General features: G+C 37.1%; 1 protein-coding gene across 4 annotated transcripts in view; it reads right to left on the bottom strand.

Annotated features, from left to right (window-relative positions):
- Positions 1-855: 855 nt before the first annotated feature.
- camk1b (calcium/calmodulin-dependent protein kinase Ib) overlaps positions 856-20,007 on the bottom strand; it is a 32,950-nt gene continuing 13,798 nt past the window's right edge. For 3 of the 4 annotated variants that reach the window (XM_026347618.1, XM_026347617.1, XM_026347619.1), the window contains 10 exons: positions 11,931-12,062; positions 8,329-8,403; positions 7,418-7,556; positions 6,995-7,121; positions 6,743-6,818; positions 6,425-6,537; positions 5,913-5,991; positions 5,636-5,723; positions 5,405-5,534; positions 856-3,972 (listed from right to left, as the gene is read on the bottom strand). In XM_026347618.1, the coding sequence (XP_026203403.1) occupies positions 3,875-3,972; positions 5,405-5,534; positions 5,636-5,723; positions 5,913-5,991; positions 6,425-6,537; positions 6,743-6,818; positions 6,995-7,121; positions 7,418-7,556; positions 8,329-8,403; positions 11,931-12,062 (1,057 nt within the window). In that variant the 3' untranslated portion in view covers positions 856-3,874. Of the gene's footprint in view, positions 3,973-5,395; positions 5,535-5,635; positions 5,724-5,912; positions 5,992-6,424; positions 6,538-6,742; positions 6,819-6,994; positions 7,122-7,417; positions 7,557-8,328; positions 8,404-11,930; positions 12,063-20,007 lie in introns of all 4 variants that reach the window. The other variant, XM_026347620.1, reaches the window with a different exon arrangement.

Genomic DNA, 20,007 nt, shown 5'->3' with positions numbered 1-20,007 from the left:
CATCATGCCTAGTGTCTACTATACAAAGCCTGTGGGGGCAATGTTATGATCTGGGGTTGCTGCAGTTGGTCAGGTCTAGGTTCAGTAATGTTATGTGTCCAAAGACTGAGGTCAGCTGATGACCTGAATATACTGAATGACACAGGCATATTCCAAGATGACAATACCAGGATTCATCAGGCTCAAACAGTGAAAGAGTGGTTCAGGAAGCATGACTCATCATTTTCCATTGAGAATCTTTGGGATGTGCTCAAGAAGACTTTGCGCAGCTCTCCAACTGTCCCATCATCAAAATAAGATCATGGAAAAAATAATGCACCTGATGGACGGGACGGGACCTGGACGGGAATAAATGTTGTGATATTACAGTAGCTTATCGAAGTGATGCTACGGTGAATGTGTGCTGAATCATCAAAGTGAAAGGCGGTCCAATGAAATATTAAAGTGTGTGATTTTGTTTGGCTGGGGAGTGTTTATTTGCTGGATATGTTGTTGTTTTTTTGGTTTGTATTTTACCATAAACAATGAAATGGTATGGAATGCAATTTTGACAGAAACAGAAAATGTGCTTTTATGTGCGCAGCTACAAACCTTGTACTTGAAACTACAAAACTATGTAAATGAAATTTAAGAATATGGAGTTGATACGTTACATTGATTCTAAGGTAATGATAGTTCTAAACACATTTTGGGTGCAAGTACTGCAATTTTTCCTTATTCTCTAAGAGGCATACAATTATTATCTCTTCACTGTTGTTAGACTTTTAGCATGTTTTGTTCAAAGTGTAAATGATACGAAACACAAGCTTACAAAATATATATTTTCTGTGTTACAAAGAGACTCGGACAGTTCCATGATGCATAGACAGGGATTTTAATGTATATTTCACTTACAAATCTGCTCACACAGGTCACTTCACTGACTTTCACACTGAGCAGGAATTACTTTTCAACAACCCACTGCTTCTGCGTATATAGTAGGTACTGTAGCCCCAACCATTTATTAAAACGCAACATATTAATGGTACAAATACTAATTTGCACAGCGAATCTTACCACATAGTAGTCATTCAAAAAGGAGAAACCTTCACACAAATCATCTCGTTCCTTTAGGTTGATGCAAAGATAAAATATATGTGCTGAAGAATGATCAGTTTTAATGCAAAAGCTGCAGCAATTAAAAATAAATACCCTGTAGTGAAGCACCTTTTACCTAACTGTAAATTGTACTATTGTTCCTGCTATTTTCCTGCCAGGGTGGCTGAGTGGTGAGGTAATGGGATATGCTTATGGATTTCTTCATCACTTGTTTCACTGCACTGGAATGTAAAAATCTTTTCTGTTTCCAGGCTCTTTGCCTCCATGACGTTTTTAAAACGTTAGTTGTGTTCATTCTAACAAAGAATTTTCTTACCATATCTGTATGTGTTTGTGGAAATGATTTGAATTTGAATACATGGGATAGAGTCCACTGTAACTACAAAAGGATGAATGAATAAATACCATAAAATGAATAAAGAGTGGGAAAAGTGTTGTGACGTATCATGTTAGCAGTGTTGTTTTCATTATGGGGATATTAATTGTGACATTGTTGGCCAACATTTACGTCAACTGCCTCCTTATGCCACCGAATGTGTGCTTTTGTAGGTGTTTTACTGTCACTAACTCATGACATACAAACAATCAATACTGAAAACGTCCTGACAAAATATTTACTGCATTACAATTTGGAGTTGTCAGAGATATTACTGTTCAAACACACTACAACATCTACCCAATAGAGATGCAGACTAAAGCTCAAAAATACTTTCTGAAGCAGCAAACTAAACTTGCTTTGACTGCTAACGAGAGTTACACCTTTGGTTTCCATTTACTCATCTGCATGGCAAACTTTTAAAGAGAACTTGTGAAGGAGTAAAACATCTGACACAAATCTCTCCTGTTGCTGTAACATCATCACATGTAGTGGATGCACTATTCACTGTTTATATTATTAGTATTAACAAATTTCAAGCCACATCATGCAAATGTATGTTATCAGAACTAAATCATATCATCAGCAAAAGTCTATACTCTTGTATCAGGGAGGGAAAGAACTGTTTAAAAAGCAACTGCGACCCTTTCAAAGTTAGATAGAGTGATCAGAGGATGGATGGAGCTAATGAAGCATGTCAGCATCACCTCCACCTGCCTTTGAGAGCTGTGAACCACCCAGGACAGTCAGTGTAAGAGGCTTGAGAGCTCAATCAAATGTCCACTACACCTGCTACTCCACAATTCATTTTCCTCTAAATAACTGTTTAGACTAAAGTCGATTAAAGAATGGACACTGCCGTGTTTCTGCATGTCTACCTTTAAGTAGAATGAATGAACTGATGTACAGTAGAATAAAAAGAGAGCACTGATGCATATTTACACTCTTTTATCCAGTTTTCTAAACCTGGTTAGATGTGCCTGCAGAACAATGTAAGAGAAGTGTAATGACACTATGAGTGCAGTACATGGTGACAGATGCATATCACATTTTTGTTGGGTTTTTTGCATCCACACAACCAACAAAATCCTCATGAACAAGCCCAGTCTCGAAGATCAGTATTTTTTTAGGTCTTTCATCAAAAAATGTATTGTAAGATTTGTAATTAAGTTCACAATCTGGGTATGATTGAGGGAACATTTTAAATAGTTCTAAAATAATATGTACTTTAATGTAATGTACTTTTTCTTTTTGAATAAACGAGGCCCCTGGTGAAGCAGTGTTGTTTACCCATTTTATAATCTAATATTGTTCTTATTGTTAAGAGCAGACTTTGATGGACTTTAATAGCAGTGTAGGTGTAGGTGTGCAGGCCTTGCTACCTTCTGAGATTACAGTACTTAGCATAAAGCACACTTTAAAGCTGAAAATATGATACATACAAAATATGAAGTCACAGAAAAGGTTTGTGCTGCAAGAACAACACAATAAACATTTCAAAAGTTACCCAAAAATAAACCCACCATATTGTCTATCCTAAAGGCACCTTAGACAAAGATATATTCCTGCGCTCGAGTGGTTAAAGGGGTTGAAAAAAAAGAAGGGAAAAGCCTGACCACTGCATGGAAACATTAGATCGCCACAAGAAAGGCTACATAATAGATGGAGATTTGATTGCATAAACTATTCTGTCACTGATTGTCTAAAAGCATAATTTAAAGAGAAAAATTTAACATCTGACTAATTTTCATGTCATATACTGCAACATATCAAAATACTCTATGTCCTTCTGCAGTGACAAACTTTGCACAACACTCGGTCATTTGCATTATACTTCCATGCTGCCTTTTTTTTGCAACAGGGTATATTTATATTTAAGATATCAAAACATGCATGGGGAAAAATCTCTCCTGATCATGCAAATATAGTTTCTGGATTTACACTCCTAAGTCTAAAAGTAGGATAAAAAGACAACACAAAAATATATAAAACAGTAAACAATAAAACAAACAAAAAGACAATTTGATTAAAAACAGTGTCCAACAAGCTCTGTCCTACTTCAGCAAAAACAATCCCCCTGATACACTTTTGGAGGAGCGTCTCCTCCTTCCTGCCAACCCAAACTGCCAGCCCAGTCTGTAAAATTGATCCGCTCTGGTGCATCGTCATCATCATCAATATCACCACTATTATCAAATCTCCCTGCTCCTCCTTCTCATCCCATTTTAGGTCTTCCTTCTCAGGCTGGACAGGCTTGCTCCCCCTGCAGGTGAGAGGTTGGAATGACGCTGTATTCCTAACCAGATAAGGGGGGAGATAATGCCTCTGCTTCCACCGAGGGGGTTAAAATTGGAAAGTCTCTGGGATTGATTAGACAGGTAAGCGGAGCAGGAGCAGGGATCACACCCTGCTGGTCGGGTGGCAGCGGTAAGTGCAGTTGGACAGAGGGTCTGCCCCGCCATCGACAGTCTTGGAGCACCCTCCCTCACAACAAACCTCTGAGACAGAAAGGAACAAGGTATGTCATCAGGACTGTAGCTGTCAGTGAGAGTCAGTGAGTAAAAATATTTTGCAGTAGAAATGCAGAAATGACAACAGACATGCTGCAAAGTGCATTAAAACAGGCAAACAGTGGAATTAACGAAAACATTTAAAGTTTTTGAACTGGCCAGACAAATGTGTTTTAGCTAGATATGTCTATTTGACAGCTTTAGGTACTAGTTATATTTGGGAGTTTTAAATAAACTAATAAAGAACTAATAAATACTGGTGTTTTATTATGAATGATAAACAGTTGTCAGTACATGAAGTGTTAAAACTAGCTCCCCTTTACCAGCTTCTGCTTTTGCTCTAGATTTTGGCCCTTTACTAGTAACTATAGTACATATTTTATCTTATATTTCACCTTTCTCGCAGTCTTTTTATTTTTTACAAAACTGGACTACACTTTAATGTTTATGTTATTAACAACATTGATTAATAACTTCCATAAGTAGTTTTCATGGTGAAATACTTATACTTTTGTGATTAATATTTTAATGCATGCACTTAGTACTTCAACTTGAGTAACTAAGTTGAAGTTGTACTTAGTGGCAAGTACTTGTAGGTAGGTATTTTTACTTGAGTTTATGTACATTTTCCATCTCTGGCTGCTTTTCTATCAAGCACCTATGCAGTAGATCTTCTTCTAAAGAGATATGATTTATGTAAAATTATTATAAAATTATTATTTTAGCATGAACATAAGTATGAATTTCTTAGAATTAGAGATCAAACATCTTAATAACGACCACTTTCATATATTGTTCAGTATATCATGGGAATATTTACAAATACATTTATCTTATCTGTGCTATCTGCACCCACAAAGCTGTTATAAAACCATGTTGAAATGGAAACTTAAGCTGGGTGATCCTCTGCTGTCAGCGTGTATCAGCATGGGAGCTCTTATAAGACAGAAGTTATGCAACTTGCTTTACTTTAGCTTGCTAGCCTGCTAACTAAGCTCTAACAACAAACAACATTTTGCCATGGGATTTTGCCATGTTTAAAGCTCCTGGTAGCTGGTTGTGTGAAATAAGATTAATGTTATTAAGGCAGACTTTATCTGCACAGTCAAAACCAGAAAAAGCCAAAGCGCAGAATGGGTGCCTTGGCTTTTACTGCAAACACAATTTTCTCTGAAATGAAACATACTTCAAATCACACACTTTGTCAAAGGTAAACCTGATGTCACCAAGTCCAATTCAAGTCTTAACTTAATTTTGACCAAATGTGTAGTTACTGCACTTTGCCTTTGTGGGGCAGTATAATCCATATATTTTGCTTGTGATCCTGCTGTATTTAGGGTCCTCATGACTGTGTGTGTGAGATCAACTAATAATTCAGAGGGAATTAAGCAACTCTAGAAACTAAACCCACAGCTGGCACCTGCATCTTCCTCTGGCATCAGCAGATGAGTTTGGCACGGGCTGGGCAGGTTGGGGTTAGGTCCCTCATGACTCGTGCCCAGCTGGAGACGCCTCATGTGACGAACCACTGCTGTGGCATTGAATGCTTGCTGCACAGGAAAAGATACAAATGCATTATAACCCAGTGGAATCCCATTTATCTCTATCGCAATGGTTCCCAACATATTTTACTTAATACAAAGAAAGTTACCTTCCACTTGCTTTTAGCAAAATTCTTCTTGATTTGAGCACTGACTGATTCATGGATGTTCTTATCCAGAGCAGTGTCTCCAGCAATCCTGAAAAAGAGAAAGATAAGGAAAGGTTTGTTAAAGAATGTCTGCAGTAGACAATGGTCATCATTGTACAGCTACCATAACACAATAGCAAAGTTGAACTGAGAAAATGTCATTAGCACTAAGGGTTGTGGTATTATGTGAAGCTAGATTAGTTAAAAAGGCAAAGTGCATCATGATAGTGGAAAGTACCAGGGGTGCTGAAGTGCCTGCTCACAGGTGTAACGTATGTTGGGGTCTTTCTCCATGAGGTGGACTATGAAGTCTTTAGCTATAATGAAAAAGAGAGATCCAAAGGTCACCAGCTGCACAGTTTAGTAACTTCCGAAGGCTACAACATCACATTAATCTCGAGGCTGCTGCATTATATGTATAACTTGTTCTAAAAGGTGGAGAGCTGCTCGCCCAGAGTAGGGAAAAATGGACCCAGTCCAAGAGTTGAGACTGTTAAAAACATTGGATCGTTGCCATGATGCCGTAGGCTTAACACCTGCAAGGTGATTGGTAGAGACTGGACAAAATAATTACTGGCTTAGAGATCTTGGAGAAACATTTCTCTCAACTTTCTCTAAAAGGGAAAAAGGTTCAGGTGGTGTGTGAAGAACAACACTGACTGGATAAACGATCTTTGTCTCTGGAATTAGCTATAAGGGGAGAAGCATTAGGTGGTACGTGGATGTACATATAGGAAAAGTGATTGATACCTGAGTCTGAAATGTCATCCCAGTAAGGAGAATCAAACTCATATTCAGCCTTCAGGATCTGTTCAAATAGTTTGGCATCATTCTCATCGTAGAACGGAGGATAACCACACAAACTGAGAAAAAACAAAACAGGACAGGCAGACAGAAAAGTTTTTCTCACCAAAGATGATGAAGTTATTAAACCATCTGAATGCAAAACATAGAGACTGCATCATGATTAATATGGCATAAAAATTTAAATATTGTCTTAGTGGAGGATTTATAGGCAGGAATTTATTCATTCTGTGTTCAGTCAGGGCAGGTCTTACAGTTACTCACAGAATATAGGCTATGACACCAATAGACCAGCAATCCACAGCTTTACTGTAGGGTTTCTGAGCCAACACTTCAGGTGCTGAAATTATAAAGAGAAGAAAATTCAGTCAAGATAAATAATAAAATGGTTACCAATTATAACATTTGTATCTTACAGTAGTGAATACAAACTAATCAGTGAGAAAATGTATTAAATTTAAATGTAGCACTGCTAGCAGGACAACTGATGATCGTTTAAGTAACTGACTGCCTTACCAACGTATCCAGGTGTTCCACAGGCTGTTGACATCACACTGTCTGAGCCTTCGATTTTAGACAGACCAAAGTCACTGATCATGATTTTTGAGTCTTCATCCATGCTGTAGTACAGCAGATTCTCAGGCTACAAGGAAAAACAATGCTCAATGTACACAGAGTGATGTAATAGAAAAGCATGAAGAGTCATTCCTAAACAAATAAATGTGGACACCACCACTTTAACATATAATTATAAAATTTTCATATAAGGATTTTGGTTGTACAGGCAGAATTATGAAAACTAAAGTTTGTTTACTATCAGCAAAGAAACACGATGCTAAATACTAAATTTGCGAGATAACGGGAAATATTTGAGCGTTAACACAACTTCATTTATAAATACAGTATTCATACAGTATTTATTAATGCAGTATTCCTGACCTTGAGGTCACGGTGCACGATGCCCATGTCATGGAGGTATTTAACAGCATCCAGAATCTGCTGAATGAGCTTACTGGCATCTTTCTCTGTGTAGAAGCCTTTCTCTATGATGCGATCAAAGAGTTCCCCTCCAGAAACCCTGCATGAGGAGGGATGAAAGAAGAGTATGAAAAGGAGTGGTGCAAACATATTGACTTGTAAGTTTTGTTGAACAACAGAGAGTATCTCTTTCACACATACACACACACAAACAAAAAAATCTCTGATATTTTTAACATACTACAAACAAGGGAAGGAAATGAGAGAAACAATGAGGAAGGGAGGAAACAGATGCAGAGCCAACGAAGAACAGAAGCAAAAGAAGAGAAGTAGTGTAATAGCTAAGCTAATGTAATAGCTAAGCTGGGCAGTAATGTTTTCTGTGTCACCACGTCCACATACTTTGAATTCCCCTATGATATATTACCAAGAAAGGGATTTCCCATCAGTCTTTCCCTTGACAAATGTGCACTCCTCCCTCCCTCCCTACCCCTGGCTTTTATTTCTCTAATTTGCCACTGACTGTGATTAATGCATAAATGATTGATATTTTCCAGGAACCTCTCAGTTAATAGCCCTCCTGATCCTGTTCTGTCCTTTCTCTGGTTCTCTCTCTCTGACATTTCAGGAGTTGAGGAGGGTGGGAGGCTGACAGACTGCAGGCTGCAGGTGTGAGGGTGAACTCCCAACTGGTGTTTGTGAGCTGGTATAGCACAGGCTGTGCATGTATGTGAACGCACATGCAAGTGTGTTACAGAGTGCAATTAATGGCATGTGACATATAGTGCGTGGTAGATAACACAAGTAGGGGGCCTGAAACACACATCACACAAAGACGAATCACACAAACCTACACATATGTGAATACTCACAGTTGCATTACAAGGTAGAGGTGTGATTTACTCTCAAATATCTCTTCCAGAGATACAATGTTGGCATGTTTAATCCTGTGAGGAGGGCGAGAAGAGACAGAAAACAAGAAATGATGTTGTTCACTCTCTTATTCTTATAATATTCATACAGCATCTCAACTAGTCATTTTCATTTAGCCATTTGTATTTTGTGTGAAGGTAGCATAAATTCCCCTGGGTGTTACTAGCACTGCTTGATGTGACTGTTATAATCAGTGTATGTACCCACATACAAAGCCACAATGCAGTTTCATTCTATAGTCACGCGTACTGCTTACTGGCTGTGGAGGAGGCTACATTGTGTGGTGGCACGCAGTTCCCTAATTGGCTGAACTCTGTGTTCTGCTGCCCCCTGAGACCCGTGGGTGCAGTGACAGTGGTGAGAGGATGAGTCACCAAATATACTTCTCTTGTACTACTTGTACTTCTGTGTTTGCACTTTTATCATACCTGTATGCATGACAAACATCTGTGTCATACATGGTCTTTTTTGTTTCTCTGCAAACCAAGTGGGTTTTGCACTACCGGAAGAATGTTTTTCTGGAGGATTGCTCAGAAGTTCACTAGTACCAGCAAAGTTTTAACAACACAGCCCTTGATAATGCCCCATTGTATTGTCCTACCTTGTGTCCTTGACGTTTAACATGTGTAAAATACATTTCTTTCCCATAAAAGCTTTGCAAAGGTAGATTTTTATTATTTTTATTATGAATGTGCTCTGTTTTCTTCAGTGTTTAGATGCTATAGGTAATTTTATTCAAAGCCTTTGATGGCGTATTGCTAGGTATATCTGTACTTTAAGGCCACAAACAGTGGAAGTGCGTTGATCTATTCCACTCAGATGCCACATGTATGTTCTCATGTGCATGTACAGTAAAAACAAAATAGATGACCTAAAATATTAATAAAATTGTTCTCAACTTTTTTTTTTACTGTTCTGGTTTTTTATTATTTTTATCCCTATCATGTACTATGTAAAACCTGTTCATTTAATTTACATCAGTACTGTGTATGGTTGAGTAATGGTACCAGTGACAGCTGTGGCCATGGCCATAGCCTTTGGAAATGAAACATGACAGTAACACCTTGAGGGAATTTCTTTACATTTGGCACAAATGTCCACTTGGTTCTATGAACAGATTACAATTTAAGTGTGGACATAAATGTATATACTGGAACTTGACTGCTTGGTGGAGGCATACAACTATGAGGTGGTGACCTGAAATCACCACCTCATGTACAGACACCTTCATTCATCTGTTTACAGAAGCTTGGTGTGGAAGGAGAGATTGACCCAGTCAAGGATGAATGATGGAATAAGACCTGTGAACTCAAGCATACATTTTCACATATAATCACAGAAGATCAGATACATGCAGTACAGTTACTGCATTTAAGTTGGGTTTCCGTAGAGGTGGGTGTGTATACATGTATACATGTACAACTTATGATGGACAGAGAGCTGAAATGCTTAATAAGACCTATTTGCTGACCTCTGCGAGAAGAAATGTGGTCTCACAAGTATCAGTATATGGAAGTCTACCAACTACATCTGACATCTGGGTGAAACTTGCAGATCTACTGATTCACTATCCACATTCTGTCGAGTCTCACTGATTTACTTAAAGAACGTTTTGAACACGGGTCTGGCTAAATCTGAATACATTTTTAACAACATCAAGTTTGCATCAGTCTTATATTTTCTGAATATTTGGCCTTTTGTGTTTTATTTCTTTTGCTTAAAGCTGTTACAAATGCTATTTGTTTGTTTCCCCAGAGCACTGTGTGGGCAATGAATGACTGAATGCTTCTTTACAATATCTGCAGGATGTTACTTTTCCTGTGATGGGGATGTTTTCTCTGTGCTGTGGTTCCTGCAGAGTAGAGTGTTTCTTAAATTAAAAATACTGTCTTTTTTACAGTAAGAGTTTAAAATTCTCGAATCAGGTTCTTACAAATATGAAAATTTGGCCAGAAACATAGTGGCAGAGGTCAGAAATACAGTACTGTACTGTATGATACACATCTATGTTTATAAATTGCTTCAGATTTCCAACATTACAAGTGGGCCACCCTTCCTGTATCAAGGTACTCATTATTATGTTTCTGTTTCAAATATCTGTGATAGTTAACAACAAGAGGGCAGGTAGTTCTTCAGTGTTCTTCCTCTATAGAATAAAATGATTTATTTCAAGTGAGATTACAAAAAGTAAGAACTGATAGTAAGTTTCATTTTATGTGAATGCGAGTGACATTTAAAATCAAACATTTAACTAGACTCAATCATTAGAAAAAAGCACTTGTTTTATCCAATGATTATTTAAAATGGCACACATTCACAGGACCCATCAGGCATTTGGGACTTGAGGAAGATGTGTTTAAATGAGTTATGAAAGCTTTGTATCAGTCTATACAAACTTCAGACAGAGCAAGTAAGCCATTATTTTCAGGCCAAGTTTACCTTAGTTCGCTCCATGAGTCAAAACTGTAACCGAACTGTTAACTTAACCCCCACCACTCTCATTCCACCATCCTCACCTCAGGAGGGATCATAGCTGTATATTGGCTAGAGTTGTGTGTCTCCTGTAACCCAGGCAACAAGAGCTCTAAAAATAACCTGGAACCCAATGTAGATCAGCCATTTTCATCATGGCCTGTAATTCCCCACATCTAAAGAGAAGTATGTTTGAAGCACTGCACAATTACCAGGAGTGGTATTGTCACTTGCCTTTGTCTTAATATAATGAAACATTATGTCTCTTTCACAAGTAGAGAGAGAAAACCTGTGCATGAGCTAGGTGGTTATATATCATGTGCAGTAGTTTTTGTAAGTGTGAATACTTTAGTGATACGACTCTATATTACAACCAAAACACACTTGTACTGTATTTGAGACACGGTAAGTCTTAAAACAATGGTTAAAGTTTTTTCCTTGTATTTGTGTGCTAAAATTAAATGGATGGTTCAGCCAAATGACAAAATGCCTAAAAAACTGAAAAGTGAAAAATGACACTTTACAAATGACATTACAAACAAGCTGTCAGTCAAACCTGACTGGCAGCTTGTTTTCAAAGGGACTCTTACTTTAGAAAACAAAAAGTAGTTCCAGTGAAAACTCTTCACAGTGGTGGTTTTTTTTCCTGATTAACCTGCACACCTCTTCCTGAAATATTTGCACAGCACCTAAAATGTATTCTTCTTACTGTTAACTGTGGAAATCACCACCAGCTAGCCTTTATGACTGCATGTAAGATGAAATGCAATTTGATGCATATTACAGGTACAGTAGATCATATTCCAACATTATATGTCATATTAAACACATGACATTAAGGTGATGCAGTAATGAAAATATAGTCATAAAAATGTATCATCTTCAACCTGGTAGCTAGTATTTCAGATGCAGGATAATAGTGCACATCACTAAAGATTAGTGGTTACAACACATTCTGCCTTAAATTGCAACTTTATCTCATATATCACTATAAATCATCATTATATGAATTCCTTATAAAAATAGGGTCCATTATTGCGCAGGTCCCAAATCAGAGAACTGTACTTACTTGTGTAGGACTGCTACCTCATTCTCAATGCTGTTTTCCTTGCCCTCTAATGCCTTCTTAGGAATACACTTTATGGCCACCAACTTCTGGGTCCTCTTCTCCTCAGCCAGGACCACTTCAGAGAAAGCTCCCCTGAAACACAAACACACAGGTCAGTCTGTCAGACCTCAGCCCATGTATCATTGGCCATCTAGGCAGAGCTCTTCATATGAATCTGTGACATAGAGAAAAAAGGAAACTCCTCTTCTGATGTCAAAATAGCCAAACTTTCTAACTGCAGTTAGAAATTCTAGCGTTCAGATGCCAGATTGTGTTTATTTTTAACTGCAGCCTCCTCCTGAAGTCTCTGGGTTGCTGCTGAGTCAAGTTTTGGACATGTAACAACTTAGTGGGATGATTTGGAATATCAAATGCTGAGGGTTATCTTAGTGACAAATTTTGATACTAACTTAAAACTGTTTCAAATTTATATTCGCTCCCACACAATGCCAATCAGTTAAATGCATGGCAAGAGTGTATATTATGGTGTATATTATCCATCTCCAGTACAGGTACAGGTCTTTTTCTGTATCTCCTATTATCTTACCATAATAATATTGCTGATATTTAAGTTGATAATGACATTGCAATTTACACAATATTGTATTATAAGTATAGTATAAAAATATAAGTATTTGTTGTATGTGCATATCTGGATCAATACTGTCTATGTTCACACAACGTATTAACATAGCGGATCGGCTCTATGCACTACTACATATTAGCATATTTGTGAAGTTGTACTAACATTATCACATTATCATTATTAATGTTAATGTTGGATTACTGTATTTCATCATATGCGTACAGATAAGATTGCACAACAGTGGCATGATTTGTTCCAACATGTCTAGGTAACTACAGCTACTAACATTGCCCTGGGAAACTTTTACTAAACAAAGTAAGCCTTTCCTTTTCCTTTTCCTTCTCTGTGTGCCGTCCTACCAACTAAAACTGATAATAGAAATAAATAAATACAGGAATTTCTTAAGTCTCATTTAATAGCAGAAGAACACATTCACTATAAGCAATACCACAATTATAGATTTAACCAAGTGTCACACTAACAGGATTAATAGTACAACAACAATGACACACTATGTGGAAATGAAAGAAACTTTCCAACAGGAACACTGCTTTAGTTGAGTGTTTAGCAAACAGTGACAGAAATACTGTTGTTGAAGGTGAAGCGGCATAAGGGCCTCCATTACTCACAGGCTCAGGCCCAGTCCTGCTACAGAACTCAGATTATTTAATAGTTAACTTTAACACGTTTGAAGATCGCTGGAGTGTAAGCAAACAACTGCTTCAAGCTTTGATTTCTATGGCTGTTCTTCTATTATACATAAAGACACATATACATACTTACTCCAATAAATAAAAAAAAGACAGAACTTTATTACGTACACTTTTGGTTACAGAGCTTCTTAAGGCATATAGGCCAATGTAGACCCTATAAAAATACCTGTGTATCCCATAGACAAACCCTCATGCTACAGATGGATGTGTCAAGGCACAGCTGGCTGTGTGAGGATCTAAATTACTGTCACTTAGATTATTTAAGGCTGTTACTTTTTTTAGCAAATGCCAAGTTTGATACTTTTTATTGTTTTTAAAAGTTGGGCATTGAAGCTTACATAAAATACAAAGAACAGCATCATGGACTACACACAGATTATACAAGTTAAATCCCATTCAGAATCTCCTCCAGACGGAAAAGGTGACTACAGGTGCAATAAAAATGTTCCTGAGTTTATTAATTCACAGCATAAGCTGTATAATAAGAAAATGTTACATTTACATTTATATATTGTTACTTCCTTGTAGTTCTTTTCATGTTTTTCTACCACAGTAAGTCCCTCTACTCAAGCTATCATAAAGAAGTATACTAAAAGACCTGCCAATATAGGTGAGCAGTATCACTATCACTATCACAGACTGACATGTCTCCCTAAAACAAGTTGTACAGGTTGTAAGTTGTGCAGAGCTTCTGTATCACTGCATCATACAAAGACACAAATGAAAGACAATCGTACACTTGAGCTTTTGCAAACTCCATAATGAAGAAACAACCCCCGAAACAGAAACACCAATTTACACAGATACTAATACTCTTTATTTACACAGGAGGTTGTGTGTGTGTGCATATCAGCTGTCAGTTTGGGCCTCATCGTATCAATTCAACCACAGATAGCTGTATGTGTGGGCAAACATGAAATATACCCATCCAATCATCGGGTTTCTGACACATTATCATTTATAAAACAAATGAAAGTGTCACCTAAAAAAGAAACTACACAGCCAACAGACAACTCTTCTGTGAGCAGTGTCTTCGTCTAAAGCAACTGCTGTCTTGTTAACAATTAGTTTCAAAATGTATAGCTAGGCAGAAGATCCTATTGCTCCAAACTTTGTGAGAATAAATGTCTTGTAGATTTACTTATGTTTTTTTCCCTGACTCAACCTAACCTGTGCTTCATAAATTAACTTTAACTGGTTTAACTGTGACTTTTTTCACTTTAGGGAAAGTATTCACACAGAACCACGTACACCTGCGAGAGGTCATAGTGCACAGGGATGATGCAAATGTTTTTTGCTGCACCACACAAAAACGTAAAGTTTTTTTTTGCAAAATTAAAATTGATCTATTGACAAAACAGTTTAGACTATGTCCACATCTGGTTGATTAGACCTGTTTCAACAACAGAAATTAATAGCCACACTGTTTCTGCTAACTCATTAATGAACACATTGGACTTCCTCCAATAAAAGAGTGCCATTGCTGATTCACCAGTGGAAGCCTTCTGAATGTGAAGCAGCAGCAGTAGTTTAATTTGCATTAGCAGTAACTTAAGGTAAGTCAGTTATGATCAATTAACAGTGCAATCAGATGTCTAAAAGTACAAAGAGGATCACATGAGAGAAAGGTAGAGACAAGTCTGCCCCATTGATTTAACAAATAGGAGGAGACAATGGTTAACCCTGTGTTTAGATTCACAGCAAGTTTGACCGCTGATCAAATGCGAAATTTATTCTGCAACAGGGAGCTATACTCTCCTCTGAATATTCTAGTCTCAGAGCATCTGTATGTCGTGTTTTAGTTCACATGTTTTTCCGTTGTTGTTTCAGTTCCATTTTAGTGGCTCAAAGACCACTTTCGAGTATGACAGACAAATTCTATATTTAACTCTATAGTTCCCTGCTATGCTTAAGCAGTTGCTTCAAACCAAATGAATAAAATGCTGTTGATTGGCTAAAGAAATGGCTATTTACTGTTTTTGCTGTGACTATGAAACATCAACCACTGATATCTACAGTAGTGACAACTTCTACAGTTTAATTTATGTCCATCTTAAATCCATGTCTGTGGACATCAGTTATCAATGGAGATAATGGTTCTATGTAACTCTGTATTTAATTTTGAAGGACAGTCTTTTGTAATTATCCTTTGTATTATCCTGGGAATGAGGCCTAGTTGTTACATCTCAACAGGAAAGTAAAACTGCCACAGAAAGGCCATTAGGTCTGGCAGAAGTCCAGTTGTGTGGAGGAGGCTGTCACTGCTGCAAATTCCTCTGTAGCATCTGGAGGATTTTCTTGACATTCTCCATACACCCACTGACAGACCAAGGGGATCAAGGGAATTGTCAAACAGTGGTTCACAAAAACATTGAGAAACTCTGAGAAAACTAATGTGTCTTTAAGAATGGATAGTCAGCCTATCTGTTCATTATTCTGAAAGCAAACCACTACCAGTGTCATATCTTTGCCAAATGGTTTAGCAGAAAAATGCCCCATATAAATCATTCAAAACTTTAGTTTGAGTATTTATATGTAGCTAGTAGAAAATCTGATACGTGTACCTCACAGGTTATTAAGTTGTCATTAATTGTTGTTGTCATTATCATTACTTCAAATTAAGTGGAACAATTTGAAGTAATGACAAATTAGTATGTTCAAAAAGAGAAACGCTTAACCCTCAACTTTCTGTCACTGAATGGAAGTGGACATTGTTTTCACATAGTTCCCATAGATGCTTCCTTCTTTCTGAATGTTAGAGAACTATATGGGTAATGTTTTCATTGTGCTGGCCAGTACTTTCTCTCACAACACAAAAAGAGACAAAGAAACCTTTGTTGAACAGAAGTCACAGTTATAAAATGAGGCATTTTTCATTCTGTGTATGATAATGATGATACAAAGCATGTAAAAAGAATGATGATACTAGCATTGCTCAGCATAGTTCTGCTGTCAGTAAATAAATGAAGCAACAAAGGAGAATAACACAAAACTGTCATGTCCGATAAACATGCTAATATGAAACATTTGCAATGGGAAATAGTACTGATGAAGAACATGCTACCACACTTGAGCCTTGTCCCATCTCCCATTGGCTGGCTCACATTCAAGTGCTTTTCTACAGACTGCACTGTGGATATGCACAAGTCAGCTGCAGTGGGACCGAAGGTAAACATGGATAGTCAGCTTACTTTAGTGATACAATTTATGAAAATATTTTACTTGATTTTTTTACCACCCCTCCTCCAAGACAGCACACTGTACATTGTGTAATACAATACACTGCACAATTAGACAATCAAAAGTTAGCTTTTACCCTGCCACAGAGTAGACTCATAAAATGTCAAGGGCATAATACTGATGAATATCTGATGGGTGCAGAGAAATGTTGTGAGTTTGCTGAAAGCTTAATCCTAGCAAAGGTTTCAGATGGATTATAAAGTAAACAAAAGTGTTTACTGAGCTGTTCCTGTTCCTAACAGGACATTCTTATCATCACCATGGGAGTAAGAGGAAACAAACCCTACACACACGCAGTTGTCTTTTTAAAGCTATGAGAATACCCACTGGCATAACACAAGCTCTAGTCCTCTACCACAACCTTAACCATCAACCACCAACTCTTACCATATCTCTAACCTAAACCTAGTTCTAGCCTTCAGCCTAAAACTAAAACCAACCAAACACAATGATATCAAAGCAAAATGTGTCCAAATAGTGCGATAAAGACTTAAATACACACACACACAAAGTTCCACTGCATGGCTATTAGCCACTAAATCCTCAATTAAGACACGCTCACCACTATGCAAACACTACAGAGTTTTTACTGTGTGAAAGTCACTGTGCAAATACTTTATACAAAAGTTTAAATAAAGCCATACAGAAACAAAAATGAAAGCCTTGGAGCCTCAAACAGGATAAATATTTACATGCCATGGAAAGAGCAGCTTTTCCAGTGATAGATACTGTGCATAAAATCTGTATACAAACATGTTTTATCCTGCCCAAACAGTGAACAAGTGGCAGCCTTTTTGCTTTCACTGCCCAAAAAGATCAAATATTAGCATAATTACTCACTTACTCAGTTTGACTCTTTATTATATCACTTCCTGTCTCAAAGTAAGCTGCTTACTTAAAATACAGACCTGGCATTGCTTAGTTTCCATCAAACTTCAAATATATGTATCACCTAATGCGTCATGTGCATCAAAGGAATTTAAAAACTAAGCACTTAGGATCTCAGGCCTCACATCATACACGCATTTGACATCAGTGTCATACAACTGGCATACAGATACATACAGGGTATAAATGCAAACATGTACTAAATTACCAGAGGCAGTAGTTACATGCAAACAGATAAAAGAAGCTCCAGTAATTTCCAGTGACAACAACAAAAAGGACAAAAATATTGACTGTACTGACTGACTGACTTTTACATGCAATCCTAATACCACAAACAACATCTGCATTGCCTTTATGCAGAGCCAACCGAGCACTGTTTTCTACAAGAAAAGGAAAAGTTGTTTTCTACTAACAGCCTCATGAAGACATGTACATTAAGTTGTTCCTGTAATTAACAAAAGTTTTTTATTTCCCTCTTGTTGATGACGTAATTAAACTTTTTACTTTTTTTACCATCTGCTCTAGAACATTTAGTAGGTGATTGTGCCAATGCAGACCTGTACACATATTAAATAAAAGAAGAAACATTCCTCACACGGTTTTGTGTGGAGAACCCAGACTATCTGCCAACCAATTGTGCCATCTGTCCTGCTGAGAAGTTGGTCAAGACGGTATGTAAACAGATGACAAAATGGTAACTGTGGAAAGGTCAGAGAGACATAGGGAACGGCCATCTGGTGAAATCACAGCTGAGAGATACCCAACTGTGATATTTGTCCTGAAAAATAAAAAGACCACCTCAGATCTGTGGGCCCTCCAAAACTGAAGCTCTGTACAACCAAACCACAATCACTGTTTTAATCTGGAAACAAACCCACTGTATAAATGCAGAGTATAGAAGCAAATGTAGAGCAAATTAAATTAAATTAAATTAAATTTCCCTAAAATATTTTAAGGGTTAGATATATAAGCTTTAAAGGAATAAGACATTAAAGCTGCTTTAATAATAATCTTTTAACAATAGATCAAATTAATGTGTAAAGATGGTTGCTCTTAGTGAAAAACCCACAGACAATGATCAACTGACTCCACTGATAACCTGAATAGTTAAGCGTCTTTCAGCTCATTGTTTTGGTCTTTGCTGAACTTTAACAGTTCTCAGCAGCATAACGTCCAGATGCAACAAGCTGCTGTTTTTTCAGTGAAAAAGCTCTAAAACACATCACAGTAAACTGCCAGTCCAGAAGAAATGAAATAGAGATATAGACAATGATTATTTTTAAATTTAGTGGAGCAGAGCAGCAAGCAAGACAGAGAATTCCCCCTGGAGTCAGTATAGACCAAAAACAGAACTAAAAAGGAGCGTGAATATTGGATTTTAAAGTAAATTCATTGAGTGGCCAGAAACTTGGCTCCTTATAAATACTAATACTAATACCCTTGGATCTGACATGGTAAACATATAAAATCTAAGGCCACCGTCGTGTTTTATTCTGTTTTATCTTTAAATTCCCTCAGTATGAGTGTTGCCATGGTGCTGGGATATTTGACTAACTGCCAGCTGAGCGAACTGTGTCCTTTGCGAGATCTCAGTACACTCCACACTGTAGCTGTAGAAGAAATATCTTGACCATATCGAGAAATGTAACAACTATATCAGGAAATATGAGCATATAGGGATTAACTAGCTAGCTAATATCTTAAAGCTACAATATGCAATTTAGACTAGTGCTAGCATGAGGATGATATTCCACTATTCCTCCTACTTATCCATGCCAACTTACTTCACAATAATTTCATCCCATCTGTCAATTTGAATATGAGCTGGACTAACAATTTACATTTGAACATCTAGTGAAAGAAGTGATGGTTCAGATAATGAACCATGAACAAAAAGCAGCAATAGGACACTGTTTTCAGAATGCTACTTAAGAGACTCTAAGGACAAAGTTATCAAGTAGCTTCTAAAGAATGACTTTTTTCACAGGACCTGTAGAAACAGAAAGAGCTAAAATGAGACAGAATTTATAGTAATTTCTTTGATAGGCCTAAATAGAATGAATGCAAGGAGAAGGTTGTGCTATTGTCCATGTGATGACTACATGATTAGCTCTAGACAGTAGTTACATTTGCAACCCTTTTTGGAGACAGCACGGCCATAAAAAAATTAATAAGGTGATTTAATTTGGGACCTTGATTGTTTTGCACAGTTACAGGTAGAATTTGGGACAGTTGAGTGGCACTGACAGAAGTTCACCTTGAGCCCTGCTTAACAGAAAAAGCAGTTTACATAATAGATAGATGAAATCTAATAATTGTCCGCAGATGAGACTAACGGTAAAATTCAATACAGCCTATCACATTGCAAAAGAAGAGCTGTCTTATGTTCAGATTTCTAAATGTATTATTTGGTGTTTAATTTTTTTAAAAGCACCATTTAGCTTAATTATTTTTTTTCTCACTACTTTATTTTATGAGTTTTTCCTTTAAATCAAAGTATTTTGGTAAATTGTACACTTATTACCATTTCTCAGTAAAGCATTTCTCAGTAATACAGGTAGAATAGAAAAAAAATGAATAGGCATCATTTTATGTTCATTTCAGCTTTGTG

This window comes from Anabas testudineus, chromosome 5 (genome assembly GCF_900324465.2).
Source record: "Anabas testudineus chromosome 5, fAnaTes1.2, whole genome shotgun sequence".
NCBI classification, from domain to species: domain Eukaryota; kingdom Metazoa; phylum Chordata; class Actinopteri; order Anabantiformes; family Anabantidae; genus Anabas; species Anabas testudineus.
Note: the sequence above shows the minus strand (reverse complement) of the source record. Positions and strands in the feature narration are given on the sequence as shown.